We start from the raw sequence: 19,530 nt of genomic DNA, 5'->3' as shown, positions 1-19,530 counted from the left end.
CTCTTTTTCACTGCTACACCACCAAATAGTGGGCGGTAGCATTGGTATGCCGCGCGGTGAAAATGGACAGAGAGCATTCCGAAACTGAAGCTGACAATAAAGTTGAACATAATGACACAGAAGAACTTTTGTCGAAAAAAAAAGGAATCACGTCCGTTTCCTGGAGATACTTTGGTTTTAAAAGGTCAGATGTGTAAATACTGTTTCTATACTACTGGATAACACTGCAAGCCAAGTTGTACTTGTTTTTGTATTTGCTCGTGTATGTTTTGCTTGTATTGATCCCAAGATGTGCTGGCGACTTGTTCAGAGATGGGCGCAACTCTGAATGGATGGCATAATTAAACATGTATAACGAAGATATTTTTAAAGTTCTGAACACTCCGTCGGCCAAGTTAATAACTAGTTTTAATTTCACAAAGACGTTTATCTGTGCAGTGATTGCTGCAGGCGCCTCCTCTTAGTGCGGAGGAAGTCAGTTTAAGAAGCGTAGTGATTAACGACTGGGTCGGGGAACACTTAACACAAAGTATGTGATGTGCTGCATTAACTTGTGACGGGGTTTGAGAAAATCTAGTAAATTAAACATTGATTTTAGGATGAAGTTTAGTTTACAACATTCTACTTTAATTATAAAATAAACTATGAGAATAATAAAGTATCTATCTATCTATCTATCTATCTAAAGTGGAAATGTCGACTTTAATCTTGACATAGTCAACATGTCGAATTTATTCTCGACATATAGTTTGTTTTTTTCTTCCGTGTCCATATTTTTTTTTCTTCACAGTGGCCCTAATGCGCTTCCATAGAGCTATACCACAAACAGCATTATAAATGCAAGTTGAAGTTTTTATTATTTATGTATATAGCTTAGCTTAAAGCAAGGTCCATATTAATGCAGTTTGTCTAAATGATGGTATAGTTGGTAAGATGTCATCACCAAGTTGCACTTGTTTTATTTTATTTTAATTTGATGAATACTGTGTAATGCACCTGGGCTTGAAGCCTTGAAGTAATGGTGCAGCTATCAGTAATACTATTATGTATTTTATTGTTATTATTTATTAGTTTAAATATTATGCAGTTTAATGATGGTAAAATTGTTTAAAAAGTCGCTTAAAATTGTCAGTGGACAGAGATTGTTAACAACAGAAAGAGTAGTTGGTTTACAAAAAATATTTACTATTTATTCCTTTTCTAAGACGTGTTCAGTGCAATCCAACTTTTAACAAACACCTCTGGATATTTTACTAAGTCTAAATGCCTCTTTGGATGGTTGAAAATATGTTGTCAAAATCATAGTTTAAGCTTTTGCAAAATTTGTTCAATTAAAGGTTCTATATTTTGACTGCATCTGTCATGCAATGTGATTCCTTCTCTTTAGTGCCACCCCCTTGAAAACTATCACTTTATGGGGCTATGCAAACCTGGATTAATACTTGTGTGCACATTAAAATGTCTTTTTGTACGATGTACAATTCTCATAACAGTCTAATAAGTTATTCTTAGCCAGTCTACTGCAGTAATTGCAGTGGAAAATGTGGTTAACATCCACTCATGCATGGGGAAAAAAATACCATCTAATACCGTGAAACCGGCAGAATTTAGAAAAATACCGTGATATAGAATTTTGGTCATACCGCCCACCTCTAGATATGGGAAAACATATAAACATAAACTGTTGAATACTTCCTAGACATGGGTGAATAATTGATTTTATAAATTAATTTGGAACTTCTGGTTTAGGGTGATGTGTAAAAAGGAAAATTTTGATTCATTTCAACCTGGAATAATTAGTCTACAGCACATCTGACGCACAACAAACCAGCCGACTCCTGGCAAAAAAAAACACGATAGAAGAAGGAAAAACACGCGTTAACAAGCGAGGAGCTTATGTCTAAAACTGGCAGTGCAAAGTCCCATGACAAACAAACTACTGTTTGTTGTAGTGTACTTCTGTGGCAAGTAAAGGCAACACCATGACAAACCTAATCCAGCATTATTACCATGAGTAAATTTCGCTTGTCTATGCTCCAAATTTAAAAAAGTAACAGTTGTCTACACAAAGTTCCATCATAGTCACTTTTTTGGCAGCAAACTTCATGTAGGACAAGCAAAGAGCAATGAGTGGAGGCATGTTTTATGGTGACTGGAATATTAGCCTTTACATTAAAGAAAGTAGAGTAAAACTGAGAAATAGGAATTTGAGAAGTCTACCTGTGCAATTAGACAAAACAGCAAGAAAAGCTACTTTAATGTATTCAGACCTTTTTATTTTGTCTTTTAAATTAAAACAGACACCATTTGAGTTTGGATAGCGAGCTTGTTATAAGTGTAGCAGCTTACATATTTAATTGGAAAAAGATAAAAACAAATTTTAGATTGCTGCTTAGTAAACAATAAGCTTTTTAAAAGATTTGTATTGTGTTCATTATTTGTTGCTGTGTATCATACAGCACAAGTTTTGCTAAGAAACAAATACTATCAAATTAAAATGGTACACCATATTTATAATTACATCTCAATAATTATGAATGCCTGGCAGATACACTGAAGAAGAAAAAAAAACAACTTAAAATGTACATTTACAACATTTATAAAACAGCAAACAGCTACAATGCAATTAATGATTAAAACCTATAAGTGCATATACATTTACATTTAAGCAGTGTTTAATTGCCAATATCAACTAATTGCACGAGAATATAAATTGTATATTTGTTTTTCCAGAGAAAAATTGAAAACCTTTTTTAATTAAACTTTAATTCAGTTAAGTACATTACAAGATGTCATTGTTTAAAATATTTTGTAATTATGAGAAGAATTTTTTTATGCCATATGTATTATGACAAATCAACAATGCCAAATAATTGTTTCACTAAATATAGGTCATCAAATTCTAATTGAGCAAGTAATATAGCACATTAACTGACTTGCATTTATAAAAAATATACTCCGTAATCTACTATAATTATACTTAAGTAACAAAAAATATAGAAAGAGTGGATAAAATGTTAAATTACTGGAAGGAAATGAACCTGTAACTTTGATAGAAGCCACAAAATGTTGTTGTTCTAAAGCAGGCAATCCACAAACCAGGCCCAAGTGACAATGACATTCAGTCCTGGGGTACAACAGAAGCTGCAGGTTTTCATACCAACCAGTTTCACAAATAGATCTAACTCCTTAATTTGCATTTAGAAATATGTTCCAATATATTTACATGTACACAAAATTAATAAAATTTGTATTTTTTTTTTGCTGTATCTTTACGTGTTAGCTTTCTTCTACCATATCCTTATATACACTGAAGGACATACAGCATTTGCTAAAGAGAAAGCTGAGTGAAGGAAAGAAAGCTTACAAAGCTAAAACATAAAACAAACTCACTCAGAATAACATGAAGGATGTCTGGAATGGCCTAGGTATAATTACGGGATTTACACAATCCAGGGCCCAGGTGCTAGAAGGGAATCTGGACAAAGCTAACACCCTGAGCCAATTTTTTTTTTTTTTTTTTAAATAGATTTTCCCTCCCACTGCCACCTTCTTCCAATGGCCTGTCTTCCCACACCATCCCTTCTACATCAGCAACTCCTACAACATCAACTGTAATGGCCAGTGACAAGTCCACCTCTGACCATCAGTGTAGACTGTTCATAACTGAAGACCAAGTAAGGAGTCCATAACTGAAGACCAAGTAAGGAGAAAACTCAGGAAGCTATACACAGGAAAAGCTGTGGGACATATGGTCCTTCGAGTTCTTAAGGCCTGTGCTGACTAACATTGCCATATCCTCTGTCACCTGTTCAGACTTCAGAAAAGTCAAGTCTTCAGAAAGTACAACTGCTGTGGAAAACATCCTACATTGTTCCTATTACAAAGAAGGAAGGCGCCTCTTCATCCAATGACTACAGACCATTGGCACTTAACATCTCACACATTATGAAACCTTTGAGAGACTGGTCCTGGACTACATTAGTCCTCTTTTGGTAGACCATCTGGACCCAGTTCAGTTTTCCTAACAGACGAACACTAGATTGGAGGATGCAATTATCTATCTGCTCCACAAGGCTTAGTCTCACCAGGACAAAGCTGGCAGCACTGTGAGGATTATGTTTTTTGACTTCTCCACAACCTTCAAGCCATACCTGTTAAGGGGTATACTCATGCATGTGGATGGGCCTATTGTGTCAAGGATAATGGACTGTTGAGCTGGCCGCAGTTTGTGAAACTCAACACAAGGTACAGTCCTCTCTCCTTTTCTCTCCACTCTATACACCTCAGACTATAAATATAAGATCAGGTCATGTCACTTGCAGAAATTCTTAGATGATTCTGCACTCGTGAGGTGTACTGATAAAGAGGATGAGACAGACTACAGGGGTCAGGTGGAGATGTTTTTTTCTTTATGCAAAGAGAACTATCTGCATCTTAACATCAGTAAAACCAAGGAACTAGTTATTGACTTTCACCACACCAAAGATCCATTTCCAGTCACTATTCAAGGAGTGCATGTAGAGGTGGTCCACTCCTATATGTACCTGGGGGTCCACATTAATGACAGGTTGGACTGGTCTCCTAACACAGATTACTGTATAAGAAAGGGCAGAATAGGCGGTGTTCCTTTCAAATGAGAATTCATATCATTCACATCTTCCATAATTCTGTGACAGCCAGTGCAATTTTCTATGCTGTAGTGTGCTGGGCTGATAACATCACTTCAGGAGAGGCCCACTGAACACACAAGCTAAATATAAGGAAAGCTCTGTTATCAGAGGCACTCTGGACCTCCTGGAGGTTGTAGCGAAGGGCAGAATTAAAAGAAAACTGAGTGCCATTATGAACAATGTCGCACATCCTCTCTCTGACACACCAACACTGAGGACTTTTAGCCAACTAGTTATTCAGCAGAGGTGTGTTAAAAAATGAAAGTGGGACTTTACTATGCTGACAGCAGTACATTTGCAGAAAGACTTGCTGGGACCGTGACAGTGAAGTCAGAATTTTTCTCTCTTTAGAATTTTCTTGCTTTACAGTCATTCTGATGTGTGTGTGTGTATTTATTTATGTAGTTATTTAAAGAGCTTCAGTAAAAAGCCAAATTTCCCATGGGGACAAATAAAGTTCTATCTATTCCATTTGATTCATTTTTTCCTGTGGAGTTTACTCACTCAGTTTTACTAAAATACTGATGATTAGTGATAAGCAGTACAGACTATGAAAAATGACACTGAATACAGAAGAACAGGAAGCAATTATGCAAGTACAAAATACACTTGTGAGCTAATTACTAAGTAAAGGCTTAAATGACCAGAATATAAAAAAGTACAAAATGTTGCAAAGCAATAAAAACAATAAATGTCACACAAAAACGCTTAATAAATTCCCCTAAAATGGACACATTTTATAATTTCTGGATCGTTTAATAAAAGCAAGACTCCAGTTAAATGCTGAAAGTGGTTGGGATGAACCGAAACACCTTTGGTTAAGGTGGTTAACAGAACTAAACTTGAGGACCACTTAGTTAAGCTTTTTATTGTTAATTAGCACACACATGAATGTAACTTTGAAGCAATGGCACTGCTTCAACATTCATTGTCATTTGCATTAGTGTCTGAACTGCTCATCACGAATTGTCAGTGTATGGATACAATTTAATGAGCAAATTTCGTGGAAATAAGGTGAACGAAAATAAAAATGGTAAAAGATGTCAAGTATTTAAAATTATAGTACACTTCTAGTATGATGTTTGCATTCAGAAGAAATTCAGAACACTTATATGCACGAAACATTATAAAGAAAAACAATTGCGTTGATGAGACGTGAGAATGGCCCACGGATTTGTTAAACTGGTTGGGATGAATACACGTACGCAGTGGTACACCAGAACTGAACTTGAGAACCACTATTGTAAAGGAAAAAAACGTCAAGTAGAACTTAAAAAAATGTTTAATTTCTTTAATTACTCCAAAATAATGTTGATAAAACCTCTTCTCATTGATTAACATTTTCCGTTTGCAAACATTTCTTACCGTATCCTTTGCTACAGAAAACAGCAGGTCGCCTTCTCTGTTGTATTTGATTTGTGTAATTGACCTCTCATGGCCTTGCAAGAGGATTGGTTTCTGAAAGAAAAATCAACATTGTATTACCGTCGAACATATTTTTTTTTCTGAATTAACGTTTTTTTATTTTTTAAAAAACAATATTTATAAAAAATACATTTCAAACGTCATGGCAACAGAACTTTAAAAAGCTTTCCTAATAGCGTCCACGCTAAGACATCTTGTAAATAATGCTCACGAAAACGGTTATCCGTGCCCTTAGGACACACAGTATGTGGATCCAGTAGAACTGATATCATCCAGATGTCGACAGCGGCATACTGTCAACGGCCGTCGTCGTCGCTCTCGCGTCCATTTGACACGATCAAAATTGAGGAGATGCTTCTTTTTGAATAATAGAAGTGCGTAACCGATGTAGACCATTATAAAGAAAACTAAACTGGTGAAAACTGACTGAGCGGCCCCCCAAACGTATGTTTTAACTTTGTAATAATACTCACCATCTTAACGTCCTATCCTATGATAGAAATTAGAGCAAGCAAAAAATAAATTAGAATTGGAGTTGCCTCAAACCAGCATGCCGCTACGATGGACCCAGGCGGAAAAAAGGAACGCTATGATTTCCGGGTCAGAGTTGAACAATTTGCCACAGTCACGTGATCCGTCTTCCGGGTGGGATGGTGACAGCATGTGAGTCTGTTTGTGTTACTCTTTAACGTTACTTTAATGTGGTCCGTTTTGGGGGATTTTCTGGTGTCATAAACGTGTGCATAACAGTGACATTTTGTCATTAGTTTATTAAAAAAAATTAGCGTTATGTTTATTATTACGTTAGGAGTGAGGTTTTTGTATTCTAGTTCGTTCCAAACCACCCTAAATTGTGCAGATTAGTTTTATTAACATTTTCTCATCGATTCATCCATATCAAGGTGGCGGAGGGCCGGAGCCTGTTCCGGTTAGTTGTGTGTATAGGAGAAGTTAACATTCTTATTCTAGAAATGTTTTCCGTGAATTCATCTGAACGAACGCTATTTATTTTACCTTTTAAAAAATATAAATGTGTATGCCCTGATTTAAAAGCTGACTTAATTTCAGTATATAATGTTAACAGTGAATTAAGGCAAGCTATGAAATGACGTGACAGTCCAAAACCCGCCTAATCCGATTCAGGGTCGTGCAGGGCTGACAACATCAAAGTGTAACAACTAACTGGCCAAACGTACCTGGTAGATTTTCGTTTACCAGGCTTCTCATGTTCTAGAAGTTATCCTGCAAATTAAACATTTATATAAGACTAGCTGAGTTATCCGTAGATTATTACTACTTAAAAACAGTAGAAGACTAAACAAAATGTGATTATCTTAAATAAGTAACTATTTATTATACTATATTTTGCATATCGATATTATATTTATGGAATTATTACAATTAAACAGAAATAAATATACTGTCATTTATGTAAAAGTCATCTGAGGGGAATAAACGTTAGATGTCAAGCGATTGCATCTTTATAAACACGACGGCACTCGTGGGCAAGCAACGGCCATGAGAGAAGCAATCTGTTATTAAATCGATGCTTCCAGTTTTCGGTTTCAGACCTTGTGATTTTGTGTATAGGCTTAGCAAAGCAGGCACAAGTGGGAAATTGAAGCCGTTTAAAAAAGAAGGGAAAATATTGGGAATCAGAGGTATTCTTGGGGTGAAAACGATTGGACCTGTACCGTCGCCTGTTGGCAAATCATGCGGCCGCGAAGAGCTATATAACTTTTCATGTATGGGTTGAAACAGAAGTTTCATTGTTCTTGACTTTCAGATTCGTCCATCAGACATTGTTTTTTCTGGCATCAGCAGATCTTGGATGTAGATTGCTCTCCTTCTAGAATGCAAATTATTTGCAAATAAATAAAAAAGGAAGTAGAAGTAGGAAAACATGCTCACTTTATTCCACAGAAAGTAAATGGTTAGATGCAACCGGGGTGTAACCTCAGTGAAAAAGTAATGTCAGTTTTGTAAGTTCATCCCCTGGGGCAGTACTGAGGGAATGCATGCATTGCTTTTTAAGCAGGTCTCCCTTTTAATTTTTTCCTAAACGTTCATGCCAATCTGTTTGTATGTATCCTTGATTTGGAACTGAAAATATAAAAATAAATTGTGTTGCATAGGAACATTTCTTAAAGAAGCTGCCACCAACATTCACCAGTGGTCTGGGGCCAGAAAAAGTACCTTATACAGTGATCGACACCAAGATGAGTATACATACCAAACTTAACGTAAATCAGTAAAGCCTTTCTTGAGTGACACCAGGAAATACAAACATTCTTAACTATATATATATATATATATATATATATACTGTATATATACACTAAGGGGCTCCACCCCCTGCTCGCTTTGCTCGCCCTAACCCCGGGTTTGGTTTACCGGATATACAATTTAAAGAGATTATTTTCATGGGAATTGTTACATATGCATTATTTTCACTTTTACTTTAAAACTTTTGTAAAAACAATACTTGTCCTTTATTTCCGGCCCCGGGCGTGGTTAAATCTTTCTCGCAGGACGTATAACGCTGCTCGTGTTGTGAAGGGGGGGCGGCTGAACGCATGCTAAGGAGATGCCATCGGATCACCTGCTGTCTTTCTGCTGCTGGCAGGCTGCGTGTTCTTTTTGTCGCACTGCACATCGATCATTTAAAAGCCTGTACAGCAGCTGTCCTTTTGCCACTTCGTGTCTCTGCCACACACGTTGTAAAGGAAGGGAGGGCTGAACTCACACTCAGGAGAAGCGATCAGATCATATGCTGGCTTCCTGCTGCTGCTGCTGGCAAGCTGCATGTTCTGCTTGTCGTTGTTTTAAGAGCTGGGAGCACATGATGTCTGTCTGCCAAAAGCATTCCAACAACTGCTTGGTTAGATGTCCGTGAAGTTGTTTTAAATGTTGTCTCCCTACCTTGTCTCGCGTGACGTTAAAGTGTCTCTAGTGGGACGTCAAATTGTCTTCTGAGAAGATCATGTTTTATCTCCCTAGTCTCCCTTCCAGGATTTTTTTTTTATAATAGAGAGATTATATATGCAATGTGTGCAATGAGTTTACCTGAGAAAACAGTACATGTGAGTATTAATGGGAATGAAGTTGGAAAAAGAGTTCTAGGACTGACATAACTAAAGCAATTGTAGATACTGATGTTTCACTGGGTGTGGCAGGAGGACACATTAAAGGTTAAATTGAGAAATTAGGCTGAAGGTGGGGTAATTAGGGAGCATTAATACATAGACACATGTCTAAGGTTCAGCACCATTCATGAGGGTTAATAGTGAATACAGCTGGGATGATATAATAAGGACACTTAGGAGAGGGCAGTGGGAAAAGTGTGTATGTGAAATGTAATATCCTGTGGTTAAATCAGTGTTTCATATTATTTTTATTGTAAAGGTTATGATTCAGAAAGAATGTTGAAAGTCACACCTGAGGAAAAAATATATGTACATATTTTGTGCAAAATAGATAGTAACAAAAAATATCTGATGACAGTTTGCATTGAAGAGAGGACTCTATATGTTCAAGAAAAGCCAAGCAAAATGACACCTTTTATTGGCTAACTAGAAAGATTACAATATGCAAGCTTTCGAGGCAACTCAGGCCCCTTCTTCAGGCAAGATCTTGCCTGAAGAAGGGGCCTGAGTTGCCTCGAAAGCTTGCATATTGTAATCTTTCTAGTTAGCCAATAAAAGGTGTCATTTTGCTTGGCTTTTCTCTACATTCATAATGGCTAACACGGTACAACACCCTAGTACTACATGTTCAAGTAAATTTAAATGACAACTGTAGTACCTCCTCCGTAACATAAGGTGGCAGTAATGCACTGTATTTCAAAAGGACATACAGTACATGTAGTAGTGCAGCTATTTAAAGGAACGTGACACGGTGTTCCCATAAACACAATATTTTGTCTTCCTGTATGTTTCAGATGAAGTGATAAGTCTTCTGCTAGTTGCTCTGCTCTGGGGAGGGACCAACCCTTTCCTGAAGAAGGGAACACGAGGCATTGAACAAGTGCAGAAGTCAAATCCAATCATACAGCTTCTGGCAGAGATCAAGTTCCTTTTTCTCAATTATAATGTAAGAATGTGTTTATTTGGTTGTTGCACTGTGTGATGGATTGCAGTGGGTTATAGTTACATCTTTAGTTGTAAGGATCAGTAGGGAGTGAAAAACTATATTCCCTCCAAAAACACTTTACTATATTTTGGTTGTTAGACATAATATTTTTTGTTTGTTTTTTTGTTCAGGGCAACTTAATAAACACCAAGTTACACATAATACAGAGAATATAGACTTAGTTTGAGTGCAAGAAGTTTAGTTTAGTATTGTAGTTAGTATCAGAACTAGATGGTGAATTTCCAACATAAATAAAAATGCAGTTAGTTACAGATTAGAGAAAGTTGATAGATAAAACAGGAGGGCAATTAGTTTTTATTAATATGTATGCTTTATTTTAGTTTGCTTCCTTGTTAAGATTTTGTTTTACTTCTGTGTAGGTCTTGATAAAAATGTCAACATTCCAAGGTGGAATGATTACCATAAAGTTTAGTAATGGAAGAATTCTGATCCTTGCACATATGGTATTGACTGTTTTTTTCTGAACAGATGACACTTTTTTGGGCATCACACTCACACCCAAATCTGAGACACCAGGGACCTCATGTATAACGCCGTGTGTAGAACTCACACTATAACATGGTGTAAGCACAAAAGCGGGATTGTGCGTACGCACAGAAAAATCCAGATGCAGGAATCTGTGCCCACGCAAACTTTCACGTTCTTCCACTACATAAATCCTGATCAGCGTGAAAAGTAACGCACATGCACGCGCCTTCTGTCCCGCCCCAACTCCTCCCAGAATTACGCCTCTTTGAATATGCAAATCAATATAAATAGCCTTCTGTGAAAAGACAATGGGAAAAGTACAGGGGAAAATATAAGAATTTCAGCGAATACCAAGTGGAGGCAAAGGAAAAACGTACTATTTGTTGGTTTAAACAGTGGTATAATCAACAAAAGGAAGTTGATCGAGTGACAGAGTGTCGGAGTAACTCGAAAGATCAAGTTCACAAAGTCGCACAGTGCCCGAAATAAAAAAGAAATCACATATCAAAGTCGCCGTGAAAAGGCGAGTCGTAGCCCACAGTCTGAGTGTCATATTAAAACTTATTAGGGTACAGACAAAAAAATAGGCACACAGTGGGGAAAAAAGCACGAAATGTCAACTTTAATCTCGAAATTTCCACTTTAATCACGTAGTTTATTTTGCCATTAAAGTAGAACATCATAAACTTCATCTTAAAATCGTTTATTTTACTAGTTTCTCAAGTAGGCTAGCACGTTAAATGCTTTGTTCTGTGTTTGATCTTCTATGTGCTCTATGTGTGTGGATCACTACACGCTTCCGTTCTTTCTTTCTCCGACAGGACACAGAATCCATTACATCCGAGATATTACAGCTCTCTGAATAATTAAAATACTGAGATGTATACGTGATATCATTTTCATGATGATAGGAATGAAAGCATGTTATTAAACATGGGAACACGGTGGCACAGTGATTGTTCATATCTCACGCAAGAGGCTTGCTGCGCCATGTGCGACCTTCGATGAAATAATTTAATACAGAAGTACTGTCTCTTTCAAAACGTACTAACCTCCAATTCCTGTCCTTACTTTTCTTTCTTCAAAAACCCAATCGCCACACAATCAGCTCTGTAATAGACGTTAAGCCATTTGTAAGCTTAGAACGCCGATTTTTCAAAACTTTTAAGGAACATTGAAATATCTTCGTAGTACATGTTTAATTATTCTATTCGTCTATCCTTCCAGTGTCGCGTCAGCACCAGCAAGAATACAGCGCAAGGCAGGAGCAATCCGTGAACTAGCTATACGCTGCGGCACCGTGTCCTCACATGTTTAATTATTAACAATACAGATTATTTAAATGAAGTTAAAGTTTTATCTGTATACTATAAGCAACATATTTTGCTGCATTTCATCTTAAATATGATATTGTCATCATACGCGCTTTATAAAGTAGCGCAGGTTGTGCAATATTATAACTGTAGTGTAAGTTTACAGTGAGGTGATTGTACTTATAAGTACAAACAGTTCTACAAGGAGCACTTGATGGACTGATTGAGTGCGTTTATAGTTTCTTGGGATGAAACTGTTTCTGAAACGCGAGGTCCGTACAGGAAAGGCTTTGACGCTTTTTGCCGTGGTTGAGGTAGTGTGTACTTGAAACTGTATACCGATAATTCTCTTTCCGATCAGCTGCTGCTGTGATTCACACTCAGATACAGTGATATAAATACTCCGAGTGGTGCAGTGAGAGTAATATGGAAAAAGATGATCCGCAGTGGCAACCCGTAACGTGAGCAGCAAAAAGAAGAACAAGATGCACTGAGCGTAACAACGCTAAAGCAGTTATGGTATTTGGAATACTATGGCTATTCCCTGGACCATTATATTGCTACAGGTTAATTACAATCAGATGCATTACACTAATAAACAATATGCAGTTAATTTCAGTGTATTTATAAAGCCACGTCAGGAATGTGGAGCTAAGAAAGAAAGGATGAGCACACAGGAACAGTAGCACTGCTTTGACGCTGGGTGCCGCCAGTCTGCAAAACCGAGCGAAGAAATTGCGTACGCCAAGGTATGAGTTACTGTGGAAATGTGAGTGGCTTTACGCCAAGTTTAGGTTTTATACATCGCGATTTGAGCGTGGAAACGGGAGTACGCAACATTTCTGTGTGTACGCACCGTTTATACATGAGGCCCCAGGACTTTGCTTTCAGCTACAAACTACCAAGTTATTAATCGGTTCCACAAAAATGAATAGTCAATATTTACAATAATGTAGTAGTACACGTTTTCTTAGTTTTTAAAATTAATGTTTATTTTATTTTAGCAGTGTTTAGCATTGCCCTTATAGTGCTATGGCCTTGGATATAATTCCTGTACTAGTCAGTGTCTATGAGGCATCTGAACTCAACAACAGCAACAATCTATACCTTGTGTAGCCCAAATGTCTCAATGGGCTTTAACAGGCCCTTGTTTCTGACAGCCCCCCAGCCTTGACTCCCTAAGAAGACAAGAAAAATCTCCCAAAATAACCTTGTAGGGGAAAAAAGGAACAAATATTGGGAAAGGCATTTCAGAGAGAGACCCTCTTCCAGGTAGGTTGGGCTTGCAATGAGTGTCAAAAAATAGAGTAAGTACAACACACAAAAAAGAACACAAGTAATCCCCTTCACAGAGCTAAATGGCCAGTCTATCATTGCCACCTCAGAAATATAATACAGTACTACAAACTACTTTGTTCTTGGACAACACTCATCATCAAGTGCAGGCACACAGCACAGCGACAGCTCTTAAGGCAAAATGCAACAATATATTAAATCACTTACCAAATACAGAAGTATCACATAAGGGTACAGCTCTGTTCGAAACTAAACTAATTCACATAACTGAAAAACAACAGTATCTGTCTATCAGTTAATTGAAGAACCGTGGTCAGATTGTAGAAAAGGAGTCAGACAAGCCAGACACATTCAGAGCCTTGGAAGCCTCAACCAACAAGCCGCTTCCCCCCATTAGCCATTCCACAGCTGTGTCAGTGCTGGGCCAGCTAATCTGATGAAAGTACCCTTCTACCCCATGATTCCAGTGCTCCTTCATCTTAGATGACATTTCAGGTAAAGAACTTAACAGTAGAGTAGTGGCACCAAGAATAGGATTAGTGACAGTGTGTATAGTTCAGTACAAATGACACCACAGAGATGCAGTATGCACAGCTAATCAGCAGCTCTACTCATGGTATGCTAAACTGAAATACAACAACAACATTTATTTATATAGCACATTTTCATACAAAAAGTAGCTCAAAGTGCTTTACATAATGAAGAAAAGAAAAATAAAGACAAAATAAGAAATTAAAATAAGACAACATTAGTTAACATAGAAAAGGAGTAGTAAAAGAAAACATAGAAAAGAAAGTAGTGAGTCATCGGGCTGGACTTCAAAGTTGAGACTGAACGGGCATTTCTTATGGTAGCAGGCAGATCATTCCACAGCTTTGAGGCCCTATAACTAAAAGCTCAACCTCCCGCTGTTATTTTGTTAATCCTTGAAACCCTAAGCAGACTAACATCTTGAGATCTTAATTTATGCTCTGGTTTGTAGTTAATAATAAATTCAGATAAGTAAGCAGACTCCACAACCTTGCGCCTCTCAACTACCTCTGATTTGCAGAAGTTTTCTCCACATAATCTGATTTGCTTCCACATCACAGAGACATGCATGTTATAGTAATTGATGACTCTGGATTGTCCTTTGTTTAACAGTGAGCTCTGTAAAGGACTGCAGTCTGTTTAGAGTCAGTTCTTAACATGAGCCTGATGCTAATAGGAGAGGCTCCAGCTCCCTTTGACACTGTCATGGGAAAAAAAAACAGGTGGAATGACTGTTATGTTTGTTGGGGGTGACGGTTCTTTTATGGGTGATCTGTCACTGGATAACTGAAAAGTGATAGCATAAAATCCTTTTCAGTGGAATGGTGTCCCATTTAAGACTGATCTTCCTCTGCCAGTGTTGAAAGCTGTGTTCAATTTTAGCACATGGGTCATTTTAGGACTTTTAATTCATTTCATTTTTCTTTTAGTATCTGGTGCCATTTTTCTTAAACCAATGTGGATCAATAATTTATTATTATACACTGGCTACCACAGGTGAGTTGGACATTTTCTTTGAAATGTGTATATTTATTTCTACATTTGTACTTTCAGTCCTATGAGTTATTCGTTCAGTTCAGTTAGCACTAGTGATGGCAAACTCAAAATTGTGATTCGAAATGCTCCAAAACCTTTGCAGTACTTCAGTTTTGGAACACTGCTCTGAAGTCCATATCAAAAAGAAAAAGAAACATGACTAGGCTGAACATGGACTTCATTATGTCACCACTTGTTTCAAAACCTGTCAGTCATCATTTTGACATTGAAAAATATTAAATGAAAGGTGACCTTTGATCAGAATACTTTAATCACAAAATAACATTAAAGCAGTTTAAAGTCACAAAATGAAAAAGTAACAAAATTACATTTCACATCCTTGTGTTGTTAATTGACTGCTACCTCACATTGTCCAATTTGCAACAACATAAAAGTCTGTGTGAACCTCAGACTTTTGTGAAGTCTTGCCTCAATTATTTGAGTGTCTTGTACAGAGAGACACAATTTGCTGTTATTGTGAGTGTTTTTTTGTGTGTATTATTGTATAAATGAATTTGGGCATCCATTGGCAGTGAAAAGCTGCAGTAGATGCTTTGCATTCCTTTTTGCTTTACAGTAATCCCTCCTCCATCGCGGGGGTTGCGTTCCAGAGCCACCCGCGAAATAAGAAAATCCGCGAAGTAGAAACCATATGTTTATATGGCTATTTTTATATTGTCATGCTTGGGTCACAGATTTGCGCAGAAACACAGGAGGTTGTAGAGAGACAGGAATGTTATTCAAACACTGCAAACAAACATTTGTCTCTTTTTCAAAAGTTTAAACTGTGCTCCATGACAAGACAGAGATGACAGTTCCGTCTCACAATTAAAAGAATGCAAACATATCTTCCTCTTCAAAGGAGTGCGTGTCAGGAGCAAACAAACAAATCAAAGCAAACAAATCAATAGGGCTGTTTGGCTTAAGTATGCGAAGCACCGCGGCACAAAGCTGTTGAAGGCGGCAGCTCACACCCCCTCCGTCAGGAGCAGACAAAGAGAGAGACAGAGTTTGTTTTTCAAGCACAAATCAATACGTGCCCTTCGAGCTTTTAAGTATGCGAAGCACTGTGCAGCATGTCGTTTCAGGAAGCAGCTGCACAAAAGATAGCAACGTGAAGATAATCTTTCAGCATTTTTAGACGAGCGTCGTATCGTCTAGGTGTGCGAACAGCCCCCCTGCCCCATCCCCCTACGTCAGGATCAGAGAAAGTCAGCGCAAGAGAAAGAGAAAAGTAAGCTGGGTAGCTTCTCAGCCATCTGCCAATAGCGTCCCTTGTATGAAATCAACTGGGCAAACCAACTGAGGAAGCATGTACCAGAAATTAAAAGACCCATTGTCCGCAGAAACCCGCGAAGCAGCGAAAAATCCGCGATATATATTTAAATATGCTTACAATAAAATCCGCGATGGAGTGAAGCCGCGAAAGGCGAAGCGCGATATAGCGAGGGATTACTGTAGTCATTTTGTAGTGAGTTTTGAGTGGTCTGAACAAAGTCATAACATAGCTTCTTTTATGTGTGTGCGGGTGATTTCTGTTAAAATCCACCATCTTATCAGTGTAGCAATCCTTCCAAAATCCACTGGTTGTTAAAGATGTATTCTCACCTCACATTATATGAATGTCCTAGAAGCTTTTATTTTGTTACATTTTCGTAGTGAACTGAATAGCAGGGAATATTGAGTCATTGTGAGGCTGGAGTTCATGCAGTCAAATTTATCCACATATTGCAGCCAGAGTTTTCTTGTGATATATGCTAGTGCTATATTTTCAAAATATTGCATGACTAATTCTGCTCGCAATCCTGATAGCAGGGTCCCATAGGTGTACTTTCATTCTGTTGGTAATATTTCCTATTGAAGTGAAAATGGGTTTTAAAGCAGTGAGACACTAACATTATTGTGTCTTTAGTAAACAGTTTTGTTTGTGTACCCTGGGTGGCATCCTTTAGGTTTATTAGTAATGTCCAAATTGACAGGTGTGGATGTAAACAGAGACACCAGGTCAAAAGAAATCATGATCTCATCATATCTAATGGGCCGCTCATGTAAATGTTTTAATGCCATTTCATGATTGTGTATGACATAGTCTGGAGTTATTTCCTAGGTGGTTTAGCATCTAGAATAAACATTTAGATAGACTGCATGTAGGACCACCTCGTAGGCTGACAATTGGTCCATGACCATCAAAATGCTGTAAAGAGAAAATATCCACTCACTTGGACATAATTGTAAGTGGAAGGCGCCTTGTGTTAGAATAAGAGGAAGCTCAAAAAGAGCATGAGTGTTTGGTTGAGGCATGGTTCACCGATGAGAATGCGATTAACACGTGCATCGTCCTAAATTCTGCCTATGCCTTGCTCAGAGCTAAAGCCGCTACACCATCAATGACTCCTTCCACATGAAACGCTGATCTCAACAAATGAGTAATCATTTTTCCTCTGATCAAGATATCTAACTGGTGTTGAAAGCTCAGGAACAGAAAGTTCTCTTTTATCTACAATGTTGTAGATTTATAGATCTAGATGTAGACAATTGTAGGCATAGAAACTTAACAGTGCATCATTGAACAGCAGATCAACAGACTGTGTTGGCTTCAAAACAACAGTCCTTAATTACTTTCTACCACTAGATATCACTGTGATATGCTGTTTCAAATGTTCCGATAGATCGAATCTTTTTGTGAATCAGTTCCATTCCATTTTTGCTATCACTAGTTAGCACAGATATAGTGTATTCAAAATGCATGTTTTCTTAACACAGTGTTATTGTCAAATGTACTTCAACATTGTCATTAACAAGTTATGTGTGTTTATTTTTTATTTCAGAGCTGTCGTTAGCAGTAACCATGTCTAACTCCCTGACATTCCTTTTTACCCTACTTACTGGAAAACTTTTAGGAGAAGAGATAGGAGGGAAACGTAAGTGTCAGTTAATTTTTCATGTGCCACAATTTACCAAAAGCCTACAGACATGAACAATGGGGTTAATTGTGGATTCTTATCTTGCTGGTTAATAAAGTACCAAAAGACTGGAAGTCAACAGTCCATTTATAATGGATGACCTTACAGCTTACTATTTAACTTGCATGATTATATAGCATAGTCAGAACAATTGCATGATTGAATCTCTGTTTACCTTGGCCATATTTCGAAGATGACATACTCCACTCTGCGTCAGTTCTGAAAAAAATGGTCTTTTCACATGACGTGTCTGGTTGTTATGAGGAGGTCAGGAGCACATGCTGATACAGTGCATTACCGCACCCACCACATGACAAACCAACTCAGGGTCCCAGATTAGGATCCAAGTATAGCCATGCAACAGCTGACACCTGAGCACCACAGTAGTTTAGGTGGAGTGGAACAGTGTGAGGTTTTTTATGGTGGCTGGAGTGCCAATTCTGCCACCAACCCCAAGTTTTCCCTGCAGGTTGGAGGGCCTACATGCAGGGCTGGATGCAGATTAACATCATACCCAGGACGGATTGTAATGAGAGTAATTTAAAAAAAAATAAAATGCAGAATTGGCAGTAACTCTAATTGGGTTTTAAAATGAATGCTTTTTTATTCTCTTAGGTGCAGTGCTGGGCATACTTATGGTGGCGCTGGGTATAACACTCTGCGTGGGAAACTCTGGTAATACTGAACAAAGCCAACATGGATAAAGTGTCAGTTACAATACAAACAAAAAGTTTATATGTATGAAGATACGTGTGATCAACACAGCTCAAAAACTTAGAAAGTGGAACAGGAAATCTGTGCTGGCCACTGTAGGTCAGCCACATGATTTTGATTTGCTCAGGTCATGAATAAAAATTCTAATTTGTAAAAGAAAGCCATTCATAAAGGTGTGGTAAAATGGATCCTAGGTTGGTGCACTGACATAGCTGTATATTGGCTGTTGCAACTAATCTCTTTATCTTTGACAAGTTAATGCATGTAAGTAAACTATTCATTTAGAGGATTTTGGGCTTCAGCATTTTATATTTAATAGTACCTTACCACTATCAGGTGGTGTTTCTTGGGAAATAAAAATTTTAACTATTTCATTTTTTTCCTTTTTTTTACCTTAAGTATGACTGATTATTTGAGTCTTTATTCAATATATTTAATCGTAAATCCTTGATGAAAATAACACTAGTTGCTGGGTCTTAATGTCATTCATTACCATTGTCACCTAATGTATTTTCATCAATATGTTTTAACCCAGAAGGCTGTATATAACCAAGTGATGAAATTGTGTAAAACCATAAACCATTGCTTGAACTTACTTACATATTCATGAAAGGAATTTAGGGAAGGAGTGAATTTTGGTTTGTCTTCAATTACCAGTGGACTGGAATCGTTCAAGGGCTCTGTTTTCATACGTATAAAACAGCACAGTGTGTGGGAGCAAATGGTGTAATTAGTTCTGAGTGTATTAAATAATAATAGTAGAGAACTGAAGAAAGAATTTTGTATAATTATCAGGAAACATGCCATTCTTAGGCACTTTTTCTATTATTTGTATATTCACGAATTTTTATACACTGTTGTTACAAAGTACTGCATCTGTATAAGACAATAGAAAATATAACTTACTAAAACATACTTGAAATGTACACATTTTGATTTTTTTACATTTTATTATTTAAT

General features: G+C 37.4%; 2 protein-coding genes across 2 annotated transcripts in view; one reads left to right on the top strand and one right to left on the bottom strand.

Annotated features, from left to right (window-relative positions):
- Positions 1–6,696, bottom strand: part of eif3i (eukaryotic translation initiation factor 3, subunit I) — a 342,432-nt gene extending 335,736 nt beyond the window's left edge. The window contains exons 1-2 of the mRNA XM_028819126.2: positions 6,572–6,696; positions 6,039–6,131 (exon numbers count right to left, since the gene is read on the bottom strand). Coding sequence (XP_028674959.1) covers positions 6,039–6,131; positions 6,572–6,574 — 96 coding nt within the window. The 5' untranslated portion in view covers positions 6,575–6,696. The remainder of the gene's footprint in view (positions 1–6,038; positions 6,132–6,571) is intronic.
- Positions 6,659–19,515, top strand: tmem234 (transmembrane protein 234). The gene is made up of 5 exons (XM_028819127.2): positions 6,659–6,761; positions 10,039–10,190; positions 14,788–14,854; positions 17,722–17,814; positions 18,472–19,515. The coding sequence occupies exons 1-5, from the start codon at positions 6,749–6,751 to the stop codon at positions 18,558–18,560; spliced, it is 414 nt and encodes a 137-aa protein (XP_028674960.1). The 5' UTR covers positions 6,659–6,748; the 3' UTR covers positions 18,561–19,515.
- The last annotated feature ends 15 nt before the right edge of the window (positions 19,516–19,530 follow it).

This window comes from Erpetoichthys calabaricus, chromosome 14 (assembly GCF_900747795.2).
Source record: "Erpetoichthys calabaricus chromosome 14, fErpCal1.3, whole genome shotgun sequence".
In the NCBI taxonomy this organism is placed as follows: Eukaryota; Metazoa; Chordata; class Cladistia; order Polypteriformes; family Polypteridae; genus Erpetoichthys; species Erpetoichthys calabaricus.
This window is presented reverse-complemented; position numbering and strand designations above follow the sequence as displayed.

What these genes read in the sequence shown, in the direction of transcription:
- tmem234 (XM_028819127.2), top strand. An exon ending in TCCTTTTTCTCAATTATAAT is followed by an intron (nt 10,191 to 14,787) that starts GTAAGAATGTGT and finishes TTTTTCTTTTAG; the next exon opens with TATCTGGTGCCATTTTTCTT. An exon ending in AGAAGAGATAGGAGGGAAAC is followed by an intron (nt 17,815 to 18,471) that starts GTAAGTGTCAGT and finishes TTATTCTCTTAG; the next exon opens with GTGCAGTGCTGGGCATACTT.